This window comes from Spodoptera frugiperda, chromosome 11, assembly GCF_023101765.2.
Source record: "Spodoptera frugiperda isolate SF20-4 chromosome 11, AGI-APGP_CSIRO_Sfru_2.0, whole genome shotgun sequence".
Classification (NCBI taxonomy): Eukaryota; Metazoa; Arthropoda; class Insecta; order Lepidoptera; family Noctuidae; genus Spodoptera; species Spodoptera frugiperda.
In genome coordinates, this window is record NC_064222.1 from 7418542 (window position 1) to 7438568 (window position 20027).

General features: G+C 37.2%; 1 protein-coding gene across 1 annotated transcript; it reads right to left on the reverse strand.

Moving 5' to 3' along the window:
• Positions 1 to 4997: 4997 nt before the first annotated feature.
• On the reverse strand, positions 4998 to 15231 carry LOC118275146 (aldo-keto reductase AKR2E4). The gene is made up of 7 exons (XM_035593013.2): positions 15065 to 15231; positions 10329 to 10424; positions 9423 to 9593; positions 8148 to 8264; positions 6552 to 6719; positions 5787 to 5987; positions 4998 to 5240 (listed from the first exon to the last, which is right to left on the reverse strand). The coding sequence occupies exons 1-7, from the start codon at positions 15098 to 15100 to the stop codon at positions 5061 to 5063; spliced, it is 969 nt and encodes a 322-aa protein (XP_035448906.2). The 5' UTR covers positions 15101 to 15231; the 3' UTR covers positions 4998 to 5060.
• Positions 15232 to 20027: the final 4796 nt, after the last annotated feature.

Below are 20027 nucleotides of genomic sequence, written 5' to 3' on the forward strand. Positions count from 1 at the left end.
GTATTAAAAATTGTATTTTTTATGGTTTCTAAACCTTCGGACTACTGGTGGTCTGGCTTGAAGCAAGGCTTGGGAACGGTGTGATGTTTAATCAGTAAGAGTTTGACACTCCCTTTCGCGTCACCATAGTCCGGGGAAGTCATTGGGTGACTTTCTCCCCTCAAAGACAGAAAAAGCAGTTGAAATTTTGCGTTTTTTTTTTTTTGTAAACGTCCAGACGTTTCTCCTGGTGGTCAGCCTCGTTCGTGGACACCTGCAACACCAAAGGAGTAATTAGGACCCCTGTAGGCTGTTTCTGGGGATAGTTTAGGCGTTGTTTCACGCCCGCCGTTTTTATAGAAGGCTGCGTGGCTAAAATTTGGGGTACTGAATCTGGAAAATTGAGAACATGAAATATCCTTGTAGATAGAAAACAATTATGGAAAATAATTAAATCTAAATAGTAGTTGCTTGGCTAATAATGTCTGTACTAATTCTACAAATTTGGTAAAGTCTAATTACTTAATAAACGTCAATCCAAATACTGACACTGAGTCTCACTGTTTCTTAAGCAACAAAGCAAAAATAAGCGCTTACTTGTAAACATCACATCGCCATCAGCTTTGAAATATCACGACAGCGGCATTACATAATTATAATAGTCATAAATTGTATCTCCGCAGCCGCCATTTTGGGTCCTTTTATCCAAAAAAAAGTTATTTATGTTAAACATAACACTGCCTTTTCGTAAGCCCATCTCTCTCAAGGCTCTGTATTATTGCTGACAATTTTCAAATAAAAGCCTACTTTGATTTTATCTGAGAGTCGATCATGTGACAAAGAGGCCCACTCGATTTACACATCAATTAATATTGGATAACATGAATAATACTTTTTGTGTAATTACATATCTACTTCCATGCTAATATTGTAATTGTGAAAGTATTTGTCTGTTTGTTTGTTTGTCCGTCTTTCACGGTAAAAGAAAGAGACGTGGCGACAAATTGACGTGATTTATTTAGTGAAGATAGTTGAAGGGATACAGAATGTCATCTCCTCTCATCTAGCTGCTTTTTATTTCTTTCTTACACCCCACTTTCCTAAAATAGGAGGTGGAAGATTGGATGCAGCATTCCGCATAAAAAAAATCTAGAATTGTTTTTTACCCTATTTATTTTTGAGAGAAAAAATCATCCAATTACTTCTCCCAACTTGAGTGCGGCAAGAGGGAGTGTCAAACTCTTATTGACTAAAAACCACCCCATTCCTAATCCTGTTCTTTGAGCCGGAGCCCCGGTAACCGACTAGGTATTCTGCAGCTCCAGGTGTGAATCTTACCCAAACCGCTTAGTTATCCCAAGTTATATTCTGTATTCTAAATCAGGAAAAGGCAACCATATTACTCAGAATTTTATTGAACGCCAGTAAAGCCACAAGCAAAGTCTAGTACACAGTTAATAACTTACAGAACTGGATTAACAACACCACAAGATGGATGACTTGTTTTTTCAAAGGAAAAAGTACTCGAGCTAATAATTTGTTTATTTATAGTTCAATCTTCTAACTGATCTGGTTTATCTAGTTGCCACCATGGGAATGAACTTGGTACATTTTTTGCAATGACTCTGCTAAGTAATCAGTTTGCCAGAAGACAGGTCTCGTGGCTTTGATTTTTTCGTTAGTTGTCCATTATGTAGGTACCTAAATTATTTTTATGAAATAGATGCCAAAATCGAGGCTTAAAACTCCCATTTCTTATGCATCAGGGTGCAGGTCTGAAAACTACCAACCGTAAGTACCAATGTGACTTTTCCAAGTTATATACTTTCTTAGCATAATTAAAGGCCACTAACAAACGGTGAAGGAAAATATTGTGAGGAAACCTGAACTCATCATTTTAAATTATAAGTTTGAAATCGCCAATTAGCATTGAGCAAGTGTGGTGATTAATGCTCAATCCTTCTCCGTGCGAGAAGAGGCCTTTGGTCTGAAATTTCACAAAACTTTACTTGACCCAGGAATTGAACTAAAGACCTCTGTCTTAGGAGTCTCGTAAGTTGTAGGTCTGAAACTTCACTAAACTTTACCTCCAATCGAACTATAGAACTAAGGAGTGTCGCTTAAAGGTACGCGTCTACAGGCCCGTATCATCGTACTAACCGCACGCAACGGATTTTAGTTTGTCTTGTATAGAAACCCATACAACTGCGCCCACTGATCCGCATCGTACGGACCGCTCATCAACAATGCCTACGTGCGATGCGTACTGATGACGTCATACGATGCGTACGAGCCGGGTCTATCTTTATGTTTGTTTTTTTTTACGGATGCTTACCTTAAGAAACGAACACTACGAACAGGCACTAGTCGATACAAATAAAAGTCAGTCAATTGAAATAGTCTTCCACAATAAAACTAGTAGTATTCATGAAACGATTGTACAAGTTTAGTACTCTTAGTATAAACAACAAACCGGTTCCCTTAAGGCAATCACAACAATACTATCAAAGATGTGCAAACCGGATAACTAGTGAACTTAATTACACTTCGTGCACGACATTGTGTAATATTAGAGTTCCTTATTCAGTTAATTTATGATAATGTGGGTTCGAAGCATGAAACTACTATTATATTGTGACTTTTCCCTTCCTAAACTGGTAATACCTATATGATCCCGATTCGGAGCTGCGGACAATATTACAGGTTATCGGGACCCCGGCTCAAAAAGTAGGAATAGAAACGGGGTGCTTTTTAGTCAGTAAGAGTCTGACACTCCCTTTTGCCTCACCCAAGGTGGTAGAAGTCATAATGACTTCTACCACTGATGATTATGGCAATAAAAAAGGTGATTTTTTTACGGCTTAGAACACAAACAAGCAGAAGATATGTCTGTTGGCATCACTATACAAGCGTTGTTTCACGCCACACTTTAAATAAACAAAAAACTATATCAATCAAATTTGATTAGGAATTAAGTCTGCTCAACTGGAGTGATACCACGACTCTAGGTATAGAAACGCGACGTGAAACAACGCTTGCGTTGTGTTTTGTTGTGTGAGCGAGGTTACTGGAGACCCAATAGGTTGAAAAGATTTTAATGGCATGGTTTAATTGGCTAAAAAAAATCGTAAATATAAAACGTACCACCTTAACAATGAGGTACAGACAATACACATACCTATTCTATTAGAACTAAGGTTGAAATGTCAGGAATGCACTGTTTAACTTTACCTTCAAATATCATCCATAATTGTGTTCTATTAAGATATCATTTTGAATGCCAGCGAAAAATGTATTTGTCAGTCATTTTGTGGTTTTTGATGCAACATGACGAAGGACATAGTTACAGCAATATTAATCTTTAAAAGGTAGATATAGGACAATGAGCCCACATTTTCAAAACGGATCGGTAACCCACAAGTTACAATTTTAAGTCTTTGACTGCCAATAGCAAACTGTTGAAGGCAAATCCTCCGCTAACGTCGGTCACCGGTGACAACCACGGCGTTCAATGTGTTAAAATTGGAGACGAAGGTCTCTTTAATAGGTAGATAGGTAGTCAAGCTTGTAGATTATTGCACTATTAAGGAGACTTATTACATACGAATATGTAATAGCTAAGCTGTGAAATTATGTAACCGTTTCCACTGATATTAAGATATGTGTGAGCTGTGTGAGCTGTGCGAGGAAAATGCGCAGCTCAAGTGACTGAAGTAACGATAGTAGGGAAGCCATCCATACCGCGCATCCATAGCACGCATCTTTCCATATAAGAAAACATAGCTTAGTTGAGTCCGTTTCCATCAGTGCTATGCTATGTGTACCAATCAATATGATAGGTGAAAGCCAAACACATCCACAGCAACATAGCAAAGCACCTCTCTGGTGGAAAAGCACTCTTAAAGAGGTTTTAAACACATCTCCAATTTCGGTTAATGTCGCTGAGAAAATATTGAAGTAAAGCCATTAGGCAAATACCCTTTTACCAACCTATACAACCTCATCATAATTTTATTAATCACATTCGACCACACCAATCCAAACGATGATTAAAATATACGATTTTTTGAGAAAATCCAGTACAAACTTACTAGTTGAGAATTCCATAATTAATAAAGACATCATTATAAGCTAGACCTCAAAATATTTCAAATTCCTTTTATTGTTTAAAGTCCAGTTCAGTCAGGGCTTTGCGTAATCACCAAAATTCTTCAGTATAAATAGCAACGCTCAGTGAAGGTTGGCATTCTACATAGCTCGCGTCTTTTGTTTCCCCACAGTACAAACAGAGGTACATACAAATATTACAGAGCAATTTTTTATTCGACTATAATTAAGATCTTCATCTACCAGAATCAGACCACTAGGTACCGAAAGTCCTCTCTCTTAACACACAGGACAGTACTATCTCACAGGTTGTAGCTACTGAGACACTACTTTTTGTCGTACATTGCCCACAGGCGTAGTATCACATAATGCAAAAATGTAAAATAATGTAGCGGCAGTACAAAAGTTGTAATAATACCTATGGTGACAGTACAACATGCCGTTCTTTACAATAGTATGAAAAATCGGTCGTCGTGTGGCGTACAGATTTTATGGAACTAAAAACAGATACAGGCGTACTGTCGTATCACTTTTAACTATCTTAACGTGTTAAGAATGGCATAATCCCCCAGTATCTATGTCAATATTAGGGTTTCCTTAATGAAAAAAAACTGCTGTAGCTACATTGCATGTTGGCGACTGCTGAGTGAGCAGTCTCGAGTCTATCCCTAAATCGGATACAGTTGATATTACTAGGGATTTTTTCAATCCTTTATCAAAATAATAAGTTTTAGACATAGCCTGCACATAGCACTGGTGTTGCGAGTATCATCAGATCTGCGGTGGACTTTGTTACTATTGAAAGTATGACTTATTTCAACCATAAAAAATGGCCTTTAGAATTCTTCCTGTCATGTATAAATTAATTATAAAATCAAGACTAGGATAAAATAAATAAAAACAAGACCCAATTACTTTAACATACTTTATTTTTCATTAAATATTAATGAACATTATATTTAAACCACAATAAATTAGAAGGGGTAGTTAGGGTAGTCCTTCCAGCTATCTATTTCAATGACACGGACATTCTTGTTGAAGTTGGCGATGGTGGCAATCTCATCAGCCGTCAGTTCGAAGTCGAAGATGTTGATGTTCTCAGCAATACGTTTCTGGTTGGTGGACTTCGGGATTGGGGTGAGACCACGTTCAATCTGTGTGAAGGAAATTATATTTTTGGTTATAAATTACGTTAACAGATATTTTTTTTTACTGAGACAGCACCTAATTCGACCATAAAAACAGTTATAGATTTTTTTTAAACTGACATGAACACTGGTAATTTCCTTGAAAAAAAGCGCCATGATCACGGATGAACTGAACTAAACTGAACAGTTCAGTAAATTTCCCGTCTTAAGTTCTAATAATAGTTTTACAAATTAACTAAAAGTAGCAGTTTACTCACGTATATTAATGGAGAAAAGCTCTACTAGTTTCGAGTCACAAAACAAACGCTACGCGACGTCGCGTCGCCGCGTCTACGCACGCTGCTTATGATGAAGAGTCCCTCTATGACTCGAAACTAGTAGAGTGTTCTCCATTAATGTACGTGATTAAACCGTGATTTTTAGTTAGCTTTGTATGTTTCACGATAGTTATTATAAAGTTATAGAAATTCTTTGTAGACGATAGACAGAAACCGATAATAAGCTTTGCTTTGCCCCAAATACTTGTTTCAAACTATTTTTCAATCTACTTACCGCAAATCTAAGAACAATTTGTCCAGGGGTCTTGTTGTACTTAGCAGCAATGGCTCCGAGGGTTGGGTCATCGTATCTTGGAGGAGGAGCATCAGGTTTGCTGCGGGAGACCAGGAATCCGAAGGGACTGTACGCCATCACAGCTATGTTGTGAGACATGCAGTGCTGGACCAGTGGTTCTTGGGTGAGAGTGGGGTTTACCTGGAATAAAATAGATAGGAGATTAAATATGGAGATATAAGGACCTATGTAGTGTAATAGGCTTCAAGGCATTTATTAACGCATTTCTTATTGACTTTAATAGCATGAAAATCTGATATTAACTTCTCATTTATTTAAATGAGAAAAAGAGAAATAAAAAAAAAGAAAAAAGGTAGTTAACGAACTAATTTAGTTTTTTTTTATGGATATAACATAAAGTTTGGAATTGCTCCCGATATTGCTTTTAAAAGCAGAAAAAATATCAAATAAGTTCAATTAAATATAATAGTTTTTAGGAAACATTCAACCTAAGCGAACAATGTCAGAAACTCTGTCTATCTGAAGTCAAAGACGAATCATTTATTCCAATTAAACAATAGATACTTTTAAAACATCAATAAAGAAAGAAATAAATAATCTGTCAGTCTGTCCATCTGTGAAACTACACGCTCGTTTCAAATTGTAGCTTCAAATGGAGAAGAACGAGCAAGAAACTCTATAAGTTCTGAGGTCCAGTAAAGACCAAAAATTAAAGAGACCAATTTAAAAATTCTCCATACAAACCTCAAACTCATTAACAGCAGGCGGTACATTGCTGTTGGCAAGCAGTCTGTCAATCTGTGCAATGTTGAAGTTGGACACTCCGATGGATGTGGCCAGACCAAGCTTCTTCGCTTCCTCCATACCCTTCCACGTGTCTAAGTAGTCGATATTGTCTGGGGATCCGTCTTCCTGTAATTATTGAAAACGTTATGTAAGAATTAGCTGTAACTATATAGGTTGTTGATGTATTGGTAATGAGAATTAAGTACGGGAGAGCTATGTTTTTGCACAAATGGGCCGGCTCGACTGGTGTAATACTAACGGCCTCATAGAAAACTGATGTGAAACAACGCTTGCGTTGTGTGAGTGAGGTTACCGGAGGCCCAATTACGCCCCTTTCCCAATATACCCTGATTCAGAACCCTCAAAAAGGCCGGCAACGCACTAGTAACCCTTCTGGTGTTTCGAGTGTCCATGGGCGCCGGAGATTGCTCACCATCAGGTGTTTCGTCTGCTCGATTACTGGCTTGTATCATAAAAAAAAACGATTTTTATAGCAGTAATCTACAATGTGAAAAACCACAAAAACTATAAACTAAACTACTCATCCAACCGAGATGCAATGTGAGATTAGCTTAAAGTTGAAGCATGTGTGTCAAGCCAGCATTCTAACAGTTTTATTAAAATGGGGACTAATTATTTAAATATTTATAACCATATTTTCACATATACGACATACATTTAAATTGGCATTCAATATATTCCATGACTCAACGACTGTAATTATAGATGCAATTTTAATTAAAACGTAATTATTCAGTTTCCATGCAGTATCTAAGTCATGCAGTTGCGATGTCCCGATATGAACCAAGAATGTTTTAATTACACACTAGATTGTAATTAAATATGTGCTGTACGATGTATCGAAGATTATTATTAATACTGAGTTGAAAATATAGGTAAGTATTACACATCAACAGTCTGGCGATCGACTATGGGCAATGCAACGTCACGCCTTTTATACCCGAAGCGGTAGGCAGTGGTGCACATTACAGTATAGTGACATTACGTGCCGTAATGTGCATCGCTGCTTACTCCTTCGAGGATAAAAGGCGTGACGTTGCTTAATTAATATCACACATCGACAGTCTGCGATCTATGTACATAATGATATGCCAGCCACGCAAACCAAAGTTAAAATTAAATTGCAAGGAGGCATTTGGTTTTACAGTTAACCGGGATTCCGGCTCAAAGCAGGAGGAGGAACGGTGTGGTTTTAGTCAGTAAGAGTCTGACACTCCCTCCCGCCTCGCCCAAGGCGGGAGAAGTCATTGGATGATTTTCCCCCTCAAAAAAAAAAGGAGGCCGGCGCGTCTCAGGAACATTTGGTTTCATCACCTCGTTACTTTCTCTTTTACTTCGATATTTTTTCTCTTAAGTAAATTCTAGTCTATTCGATTAGAAATAACATTACTCTTTACCAAAACAAATTGTGCCACACTGTTACCTAACCACTCTTCTGTCAATCTAGGACCCACCTTATACTCGTAGAACTCTTCTATAGATCTACCATAATTATTTAGAAATAATTGACATAATGTTACGTTATATCCTTACCTTAGTAGCGATGGGGAAGTGAATGAGGTAGAGGTCGACGTACTCCAAACCCAGCCTGGTGAGGGACTCCTTCAGAGCGGGCACCACCTGGTCGCGAGCATGCTTGTCGTTCCATAGCTGAAAGAGAGAGATAGATGCTTTTTAATCTATAATATAACCATAAATCGCTAAATGTGTTGCTAAGTTTAAGTGTGGGAGAGCCATCCTTCGGCACGAATGCGCCGGCTCGACCGGAGTGACATCACGGCTTCAATACACAAAAAAACACAAAACAATGCTTGCGTTGTTTCACGATGCCCGATTCCCTCCCTCCCAATCTTTCAATCCCCGATTCCTGTTGCTGGCAACGCACTTGTAACGCCTCTGGTGTTTTAACTTTCAAGAGTCCATGGGCGGCGGCGATTGCTTACCATCAGGTAATACGTCTGCCCGTTTACCGGCGAGTACCATAAAAAAGCTCAAGTCTCGAGAACAGCTGAACCAATTTATATTATTATAGATACATATTTCACTTGATTCGGACATCGAACCCGAGGTCAAACAAGATAAAGTCTGGCATTCATGCCCGCGCTATTATTATGAATAAAGAATCACACATAAGTGATACTTTCTTTTTTTAATGGGACAAGCCCACTCTCCAATACCGCTGCAACTCCTGTAAGCGAGGATCTACAGTAGATACAACCATGAAAACACCGGAACACTGAAGTCCCAGGGACATGAATGACTGTCTTGGATCCCGCAACGAAATAAATCAGAAAATATTATTAGAGGAGAAGAAAAAGAAAACGATAGTTTTGACTTCCCTCGGAAAATTTAGAATAGAATAGAATAGTCATTTATTTCTGAGTATATGGTATACATCGAGATCTTAATATAATATAAATAGTTTCACATACACTACCGTTGTCGGTGTAGAAATATTAATTCTTTATGAATAAAATAACATTATGGTATTAAATTCAACATTTTGGTATTTAAACAATTATCTATACCTATATCATATTAGAAATTACAATTAGTCTTCATATTAAATTATTATCTATACTAATATTATAAAGTTGAAGAGTTTGTTTGTTTGTTTGTTTGAAAGCGCTAATCTCCAGAACTACTGGTCCGATTTGAATAATTATTTTTGTGTTTAATGGTGTATTTATCGAGGAAGGCTATAAAACATCACGCTATGACCAATAGGAGCAAAGCAGAGCGGGTGAAACCGCGCGGAAGTAGCTAGTATTAAATAATAATAACAAAAAAATATTTAATGACACTTACCTTAGTAGTGATAAACAGCTGGTCCCTGGTAACGATTCCCTTGGCTATGGCATCAGCGATGCCCTGTCCGACCTGCTCCTCATCTCCATACACAGCTGCAGTGTCGATGTGACGGTAGCCAGCCTCGATAGCCCAGAACACCGCGTTGCGGACATCGTCTAATGTGTCCGTCTGAAATATAAAGAGAAATCATAATTAAAAAAGGCAGAGGTGCTCATTACGACACGTAATGCCGCTATACAATGTACACTCACATTTCACCATTTGTGTTATAAGTCCCATGTAATACGGGGTGAACCTATTGCCATATACTGGACACAATTCCAGACTCCGTGCTACTACTGAGAAATTTTTCGAAAAACCGAAAATAGCCCAGTAATACTTTGCCCAACCCGGGAATCGAACCCGAAACCCCTTGTCCGCACTTGCGACCACTCGACCAACGAGGCAACGAATCAAATTTTTTTTCGGAATAAGCCAACGAGTCTCATCAAACTATTACAACTCCTGTACACCAGGATCTACAGCAGCAGCCAACTAAAAAAACATCGAAACTATGAAGTAGGACGCACTCTGAGGATTTCCTCAGAATCACCTGGAAGATAGCTGTTCACATGAACAGACAATATGTTAGCAAGACGATATAGTATGGTACCTAATCCGATTCTGAAAATTTTTCGTAGGTTATAAAATCTGGTGGACAATGGGACTAATGATCCCAGGATTAAAATGTCGTAGTTCATATCAGCATTTGGATATTCATAAGCATTATTGAAAATCATTCGTATTCCAGGATTTGTAGCAATTGGCGTTCCATTGTCTCTGCCTACCCGTATGGGAGACAGGTGTGAGGCTATTTATGTATTGAACACGATTATTAATGGTTTAAAGGAATTCTAATTTTACCTCTTTAGCGGTACCTCTGCCAGTGCCCAAGGCAAGCATGGGCATTTTGTTGCCATCGTTGAGTAGCACGCAAGTTGGCTGCGCAGCTAATACCACCTGGAAGATAAAATCATCATCATCATCACCGTTCTCATAAACATAATTAGCATTAACAACAAAAACAAAAAACCGTCATAGTCCACTGCTGACAGTAGCCTCCTCTACATAAAAAGTTTTGCCTTAATTTCCGCAGCTCCCGAACCGGAGCTGCAGACATCCTTCAGAATTTAACCTGAAGATATCCTTCAGGGTTGACACAGGGGTCTTCTTTTTTTACATACTAAAATATATTCATCGCATAGTTTCTGCGGACTACCTAGCGGGCTACCGACTCGAAAGACAGGAATAGGGAAGGGATGGCGGTTTAGTCAGTAAGAATCTGACACTCCCTTTTGCTTCACCCAAGGCGGGAGAAGACATTGGATGATAATGCCCTCAAAAATAAAGAAATCTCCATAGTTGACAGTTGGAGATCGCAGCTTAAACGGTTCAGGTTTATTAGAGAGCAATTCTGCCTGGTCTTTGGTAAATGTTTCGGCATCAATATCATCATCATTCGCAACAACACATAGGTAAGCCTCTTCTACATGAATACGAATTAATTCATTTTAATTCTCCGCACACACAGATGTTGAAAAAAAACAAGCCTGGTTTCATTGTGAGATCTTTTAAATAAACTTACAGTGTCTTTTTAAGCACCTAAGCAGAATTTTAATTTTTAAACCAATAGATTTCGCACGTAGGTAGTGTAACATACAGATCTATCCTATTAAAATAAGATTTCTGAGAATGAATAGCAATATAGTGAAAGAGCAAGATTGAGGACAATGTCAATATATTCTACTTAGCTATCATGATACGTCATCTATCACATTTTTTATCCACATCCAACGCTTTAATTAAGGTTTGCCATCGAACCATGGAGCGCAGTATCTAACCCTAGCAGTCTGCTTAGCGGGCAGAAACTCCATGCTGCGCTCCAAAACTCAAATCGCTGATTAAAAATGACGAAGGGAACGTAGGCCTAAAAAAAATGAGGCCTTTGCCCTGCAGTGGGACGACCATGACTAAAAATAAAAATGCCTTAATGACAGATATTCTATGCAGAGACGAAACCAACAAATCAAATACCACAAAAAAACAGGTCCATTCTTAATTAATGTTTGACTTCATCAATTAATATTTAGATTTAAATTTTAACATTATCTATAAAAATAAATCTCTCATCTTAACCTTATCATTTATTTACGAGTCGATTCAAGGAAGGTTATATTATTATGATGACGCTTCGGATGTCGCAATCATTGCTTAATCCGATCCAAATCTTAAGGTTAAACAATGCAGATGATGACGTGTGTGACAAATTAAATGAACACCGGTGAATGGAGGCTACGGACCGAACTTAGAATTAATTTTTTGAACAATCTAGAACAAATAAAACTACGGTTAGATGGATTAAGGAGCGTCGCACATCCTCACATTTGCCCTCGTTCACGACTCAGCGCCAATGTCGCATTGACATTAAAAGTCCACAACAGTCTAAGTTCTTTGCTGGACCATGTCTCTATAGACATACTTCAACGGGAGTGTAGGCCTATAGCGAATAGCGGTAGAATAGGCCTATAGCGAATAGCGGTAGAATAGGCCTATAGCGAATAGCGGTAGAATAGGCCTATAGCGAATAGCGGTAGGTGAGTTTAAGACCGTAGTTTATGGGAAAAGTGATCGGAAGTGTAAACCACGTCTGGGGAAGTAGAGTTAGTAGATAAGTTAGGGACCACAAGTCATGTGGTCCCAGATTGATTTTTTTATTCACTCATAAAAATAGTGACATTTAGATTATTTAAAATCAGTCTCCTTTGATATAAGTTTAATTTAAGCTTTAACCGATATTTATTGGATAGAGGTGTAGTCTTGTGTATGTTTTTTTTTTCATTTCACGGACTCCTTTTTGTCTTCTGCGGACCATTAGTGGTCCACGGACCACCGGTTGGGAACCACTCATCTAGGTAGAGTGAATACAAACAATCTATAAGATGGCTGGTATTCACTGGACGCTAGCTAAAGACCGAGTTCGGTAGCGTGCTTTGGAGAAGCTTATTTTGAGCAATGAATAGAAAAAGTGATGATGACAATTGATCAAAATAGTTGAAAGAAGTTGTCATTGCCTTAGTGAAAAGAAATGAAGTGAATTTATTTTGTAAACATAGACTACAAAAGAGCAGATTTACACGTAAAAGTTAATTATAAAAGAAATCTAAATGAGATCTCAGGATCGATTAAAATTCGAAGTAAGTAAATTATGAGTTGGACCTCTCCTACTGGTGAATTAATCTGACTACTTACTTCACTCTTCTATAACTATAATTAAATAATAATAAGTAAGTACATAAATGAATAATTTAATAAGAGGAAATTAAGTAACATGAGAACATGTTTATACCTAGGTTACCTAGATCATTTGCATGCAGACTCCAGACAAATTATCTAGGTAAATGATATTTTTAATCTCTTTAACATAAAAATATAATTATACATTAATGATTCCTAGAATATCTAAGCAGATTTTTACTTTTATGTAACTTAAAAATACAGTATTATTTGGAAAATCTATACCTTTTCTTTTAATCACTAATAGTCCAGTCAAATAAGGTTAAATTAGGTAAGAATCTCGGAATGCGAGATACCCAGCTGTAATTTTGTATATACTTGTATATTGACCCCCTAAAACTTGTCTCAAAACTTACATATGGTAGGGTGTAAGCAACCCTTAAAATTCAGGGTCAAAGGGCCCAAAAATCGTTTTTTTGCGGTTTTTTCGAAATATCTCATTTCCTATGGGTTTTTGGTAATTGTATTCAATAGCAATATTGTAGCATACAAAATTCTCTACAACTTTTGTATAAACTTTTTTTTATACGGTGAACCGTTTTCGAGATAGAGGGCGGAGAGCGCGCGGTCACTGCATCTCTTCAAAAATTTTTTTTTCGTCTCACCTATCCGTGATGGTTGTCTATGGATAGGACATTAAAAAATACGTCATGGTTCCTAAAACCATATTTCGTCAAAATTAATCGTAAAAAAAATATATGCTGTAGATTTTAATGATTGCTTACATGCTTACACCCTACCATATGTAGGTTTTGAGACAAGTTTTAGGGGGTCAATATACAAGTATATACAAAATTACAGCTGGGTATCTCACATTCCGAGGTGAATTCCTAAATTGACTGGACTATAAGTATTGAAGAAAAATACGAGACGTTTAATCGACAAGATCATGCCAGCCTCATTATACCTTAAAACAAGACGACCAGGAAAGTCTATACCTAAAACACGAATATTAATTGCCATTCTCTTACCACCCTTAAAACAACTCTTAACTATGAAATATTTAACTTGAGGTAACACTTAAACGAACCCCTTATCTGTACTGTCAAGTGTCGGTTGTAGATAGAAACCAAAATAATATTAAATATCAACGAATACATTTAAAAAAAAAAACATAGTGTCTCAATCGACAATGTTCCGACATACAAATAGTTAATTTGACTGTACGGTTGGCGCGGTGACTGGGCAACTAGCTACCATGTAACGAGTAAAGGATTCGATTCCCGCAAGGAGCAACTGTTTGTGTGATCCACAGATTGCTGTTTGATCTGGGTGTCATGTGTATGTGAACTTGTATGTTTGTAAACTCATCCACGACGCAGGTCGAAATCCTAGTGTGGCGCAACGTTCTATACAAAAATGTTTTACTGAAGAACATGAGGTAATGAGATGTAAACACATTACAATAATCAAACAGTGAGATTATTTTACCATCAATATCACTATCATATCAATTACAAGACATACACTACTGAATATAAGCCTCTCCCAATGACTTCCATTCTTTCCATTCTAAATGATCGATCATGGGCAATAAAATTACGTAAATAAAAATCTATACAAGCATTTAAAGGTTGCATACATTTCATTACGTCTAAAAAATTGTGAAAGTAAACAAACGTACATAGCTATTTTATGTATGTATATAGTATTGCATCTATATACTACTTGTAAATGTCATCGATTTGTATGTACTTGGTATCGCCGAAATATAAGTACATATGTATATGTATGTGTATTTCTTCAAATCTGTTGTACCAAATTGCGGTTTGGATTAAAAAGAAAAAATCAAAATATTCGGTTATTCCCTTCTGAGTATAAATCGAACCGATATATAGTTTACAACTACATACTTGGTTATTTAGTTATTTTTTATAATACTTCGAATAAACCCATATTTAGTTTATAACAATAAAATTAAAAAACTTGACACAATCAAGTAATGTTTTCAGTCTTAGCCCATAACTGCCGCACTCGGAAATTGAATCGTTACTTAAATCATTTTGTTCCGAAAACAATTGCTAAGGACTGAGTTAAGTAACCTTTAAAATATGACTGACTGACTTCACCATTCTGAGTACGTGAAATTTTTCGAAATGTATAAGAACACAATTTATTTTTTCAAAATCATAATACTTTTTATATTTGTCTGCAATCTGGGACACAAAAAAAAATCGACAAAACAAACATACGTACGTAACACCATTCACAAGATAAACTAAAAAATGCTGTAAGAAACGCGATAACGAAAAGAGAAATCCAAAACTAAAATGTCATTTTAATTAATTAATTTAATCTTTACTCACGTTTAGCCCAAAAAATAATAACCCAAGCACTCTCATGTTGACTGGTACAACGTCAGAACCACACTGATCTCTTCCGCGACAACTTTATGTTCATATACCATATAACATAACCATCTAACTCCGCTGATCAATAGACACAAGTACCAGGATCGCATAAGTCGCTAGGTTCTCACAGCTTTCGAGCGTACATCGTGAGATGGTAAAGGTCGTATTGAGTTTGATCTATAGTGCGTGGGGCTGAGATTGCTTCGTAACTTCTGATCGCCTGGTACTTTCGGATGGTTGTAACATCATCAATCTTCGTCAGATAATTTGCTTTGACTTTTAAAAGTCTTTATTTATTTATTTATTTATGTAAGTAAATAAGAATGAATCATCGAAATGTTTGTTTTTAGTGCAAACTTTAACTTGTAACTTTTGGAAAATTACACTTATCTAATTATTTTTTGGTGCATTTAATTCAATGTAGCCCACATTGACATATAGGCTAAAAATTCTTCCAACTGTTTTTAAATCGTCTAAAATATGTTATTAGTATTTTATCCTACATTTGTATTGAAAATAAGATATTACAATATTATAGACATCACTTTTACACGTCAATATTTATTTTTTTCTTGCATATACAGAGATCTTGCCAATTCTTCATGAAGGTAGCATAGAACTACCACAAAGGTGGACATTTATAATCTAATGCACGCTACACACCTTGCAATTTAACTGTGCAGCCGGCAAACGAGTCCACCAGGATGGATCACCTGATGGTAAGGATCGCCGCCGCCCTTGGACACCCGAAACACCAGAACAGTTACAAGTACGTTGCTCGCCTTTTGGTGGTTAGGACATTTTTTTTATGGAGAATCGGGGATTAGGAATATTGGGGAGAGATAATAATTGGAACCGGTAACCTCACTCACACAACGAAACACAACACAAGCGTTGTTTCACGTCGGTTTTCTGTGAGGCCGTGGTATCACTCCGGTGGAGCCGGCCCATTCGTGCCGAAGCATAACTCTCCCACACTTAAAAGTTCGTAAGTTGTGTAAGCCAGGATATATGCAGAAACTACCTACACATCTGCTTACCTCCTAGGAAAAATAGGTATGATATCATTCATATTACTACTCTAATACTAATTAAAGACCAAAGAAAAACAACCCAATAAGGAAGTTCCAAACTTTGGTTATTTGCATAATTAATTATTACTTAGTTCTTCTTTAATGTCTTACTTTATCCTCAACCTCAGTAAATAACCAGTAGTAGCTAAACTAGAATAACTGCTTAGCTGAGTGCTGTAATAGGTCATTGACTGGCATTCATCATGGCTCATCCAAGGGCAAAGGCCTTTGGTTCCTGGAGCTGCGGACTACCTAGCGGGTTTACCGAGCAGGAGTACCTGCTTTTCAAGCCGGTGCCGGAATGCCACCACATTCTGGCTAGTATTCCGGAGCTGCGGACTACCTAGCGGTTTTACCGGGGCTCCGGTTCGAAAAGCAGGAGTAGGAACAGGGTGGTTTTTAGTTAGTAAGAGTCTGATACTCGCTCTCGTCTCGCCCAAGATAGGAGAAGTCATTAGATCAATTTCCCCCTTAAAAAAGAAAAAAGGGTTTTGGTCCCCAAGGAAGTCCTTACAGTAGATAGGGCTTGATATTTCTCGTAGGTACTTATAATTATTTGACTGCACGGTTGGTGCGGTGGCTGGGCAACCGGCTGCCACGCAAGGTGTAGCGGGTTCGATTCCCGCACGGAGCAATTCTTTGTGTGATCAAATTGTTGTTTCGGGTCTGGGTGTCATGTGTATGTGAACATGTATGTTTGTAAACGCACCCACGACACAGGAGAAAACCCTAGTGTGGGGCAACGTTTTATAAAAAAAATATAATAAGTGCATTTTTGGGATTATTATTGTAAAAAAGTAATAATAGTTGCTCTATTAAATATGAATTTAGTTTAGAACCTTACCTATAGAGCTGCTTTCAAGGTAATATAATTATTCGATAATAATATCTATTGAATCTGCATTAATCAATTGAAAAAAGTGGTTTATACATGCATGTAATATGAGACAAGACATTATATACGTATTAGTATCAATATTATTTAGGTGTTAAAAATCATTTTTTATTCAAATAATAATATAGATATATTATTAAATAATAAGTTCTTCAATACCAAGGTTAAAGCTCTGGTCGTGACTTTGCATTCAAATGCCAATCGTGAAATGAATCTGCAATGATTAAGGTAATCCGAATGAGGTTGCAAATAAAACGCTATAAGTTACCAGGGCTCCAGTTCAGAGCTGGAGTATTAACGGGGTGGTTTTTAGGCAGTAAGAGTCTGACGCCCGAATACTCAAACGCTACTCAATTTTAAGTTGTACTTAAATATCGTGCTATCTCTGTCATTTTATAAAGAATTGATAGTGACAGAACTACATTTGAGAGCGTATTAAAATTGAGTAGCGTTTGAGTATTCGGGCATAACTCTCTCTCACCTCGCTGAGCGTGAGGAGACATTTGATGATTTTCGTGTCTCAAAAAAAAAAGTGTCAAGGCAAAAGACACACAGCTTCCTAGAATCGATTTATTTGGAATCTATTCACACATTTTTGAGAATTTTCGAGCATACGAAGCAATATCGTATTGGGTAATCCCCAGGAAGGCTTAAAATATCATTACCGTAAACCCACTTTTTGTAATAAATATTCATCAGTAATTAATTAACTATTATTGCGCGCGGTTTCGTCTGTGTAGTTAAAAAAATATAGCTTCCAAACATCAAAATCCATACTTCATAAAAACATCGTAAGGAAAACCAAAAATAATAGAATACACGTTAATTTATTCTTATAATAGATCTTATTAAACAACTTTTTAAGGTCATATCTCACTTAAACGGAACGGAGTTTTTTGCTTTGGAAACAATACAAAAAGGCTGCAAGCGAGCTAGCAGCGCGCGGACCGCGCGCTTGCAGACATTTTATATTGACGTTATGAATATCAATTTGAACTTGAAATGGTACTTGAAATGGTATATACCATACGACATACTATTTAAAGTTCAAATTTAAATGATCAGTTAATTGCTGGGTTGAACCGTCACTAAATCTTCGTCAGTTTTTATATAAAATAAAACAATGTGGTACATAAATTAAAATACATAATAACTATGTAATTTATACATAACAAAACAATACCGAGTGACATAACAATAAAAAATACATGTGAACAAAAAAATGCATAATATCATAATCTCACGTAATACATATAATAATTGTCTCTTTTATATAATTAGATTTAGATACGTTTTAAGATATGAATCGAATCACACGCAAGAGCCGACGAAACCGACGAAGTGTATAATGTTATAAATTAAATTCAAATTAAGATGTGTGTATAATATAATTAAGAATCAGTGTCGAAGGCAAAAAATATAAGCAAAGTTGTGAAACATTAGATGTAGGATTAATATAATATTCATGTTCGTAAAAATGATCCGGATCTGCGAGTTTACCGGGGTTCCGGCTCGAAAAAAAGGAGTAGGAACGGGGTGGTTTTTAGTCAGTGATACTCCCTCTCGCCTCGCCCAAGGCGGGAGAAGTCATTGGATGATTATCCCCCCCTCAAAAAAGGCTATTCTGTAAGTGTCAATTTAAAATAATCGAAGTGAACATTCTCGTCCGTCATTGGTCGAGATTATTCTCACAACCAATGACATGGTGGACTGCGATTGAGTTCACTTCGATCTTTTGAATTGAACATTTTGCAAAAAAACGTCGCGTGTCTTGCGAGTTAAGAACAGTACCCTCAGTATGTACGGTTACTATGTACCCTTAGTAGTTGCGTTTAAAGTAATAAAACGAGAGAGCGTTCATCACTCTGATGGGTTGGTTTATTCGAACCGGCCAATTAAATCGCCGAACGCGCTCTCGTTTCGATTACTTTACGTAAAGCAAACTCGTAAGGGTATACAAGAAGCAAAAACGAGACAGTCAAAAACTATTATACACAGTTTAGTGATCCGGATACGACCTTAACATCTAAACTAAAAAACCCCAATAATAATAACTACAAAACCACAATTCCATTTCTTACTATTGATTTTAACATAATCTATCACCTAGCATTAGCTTCTTAAAAACAAATTAAATAGGTACACAAATATTTGAGTTGTTTACATAATATATTACGGCCATGTTTGGACTGTTCAATCATACCTATCATGTATATAGATAGATAAATAGTAAATAGACCGGTTGCCATTACACATGTAGGAGCGGTCATTAACCTTAGGGTCGGTACATACGAGTCACCGTGCATGATTAGATTTTTGCTATTTGCTAATGCTATCAACCCTTCTTCAACAGAACCTCTGTACTGCTGTGCATTTGGGTTTCTTTTTGTGGTATTCTACTGTATTGGGTGGCAAACGAGCAGGTGGTAACCGATCCAACAGTGGACAATAGAGGTAAACAGTTTTTTGTGGTATAAGCCGGTAAACGAGCAGACCGATCACCTGATGGTGAGCAATCGCCGCCGCCCTTTTTGCTGGTCTTTTAAGGGGTAAGGAATTTAAGGGTTGTTGGAGAATCGGGGATTAAGAAGATTGGGAAAGGGGGTAATTAGGCCTCCGGTAACACACACACACACACACGTCGGTTTTCTGTGAGGCCGTGGTATCACTCCGGTCGAGCCGGCCCAGTCGTGTCGAAGCATGGCTCTCCCACACTTAAAGTTGCTGCCATTTTTAGCTTCTAGTTGCGAATGACGTTTGTAGTTGTCGCGTACGGCTCGTGTGTGACTGCCCTTATAAGTTATAGATAAATGAACTTTATCTCCACTCACACTGTACGTGGACAGTTTAAAGATTATTTTATAACGAACTAGTTCTTGCACCCGACTTTGTTCGCCTGAATGTTTATAGGAAGTGAATATTTAATGATACTACAAAACAAAAACCATGC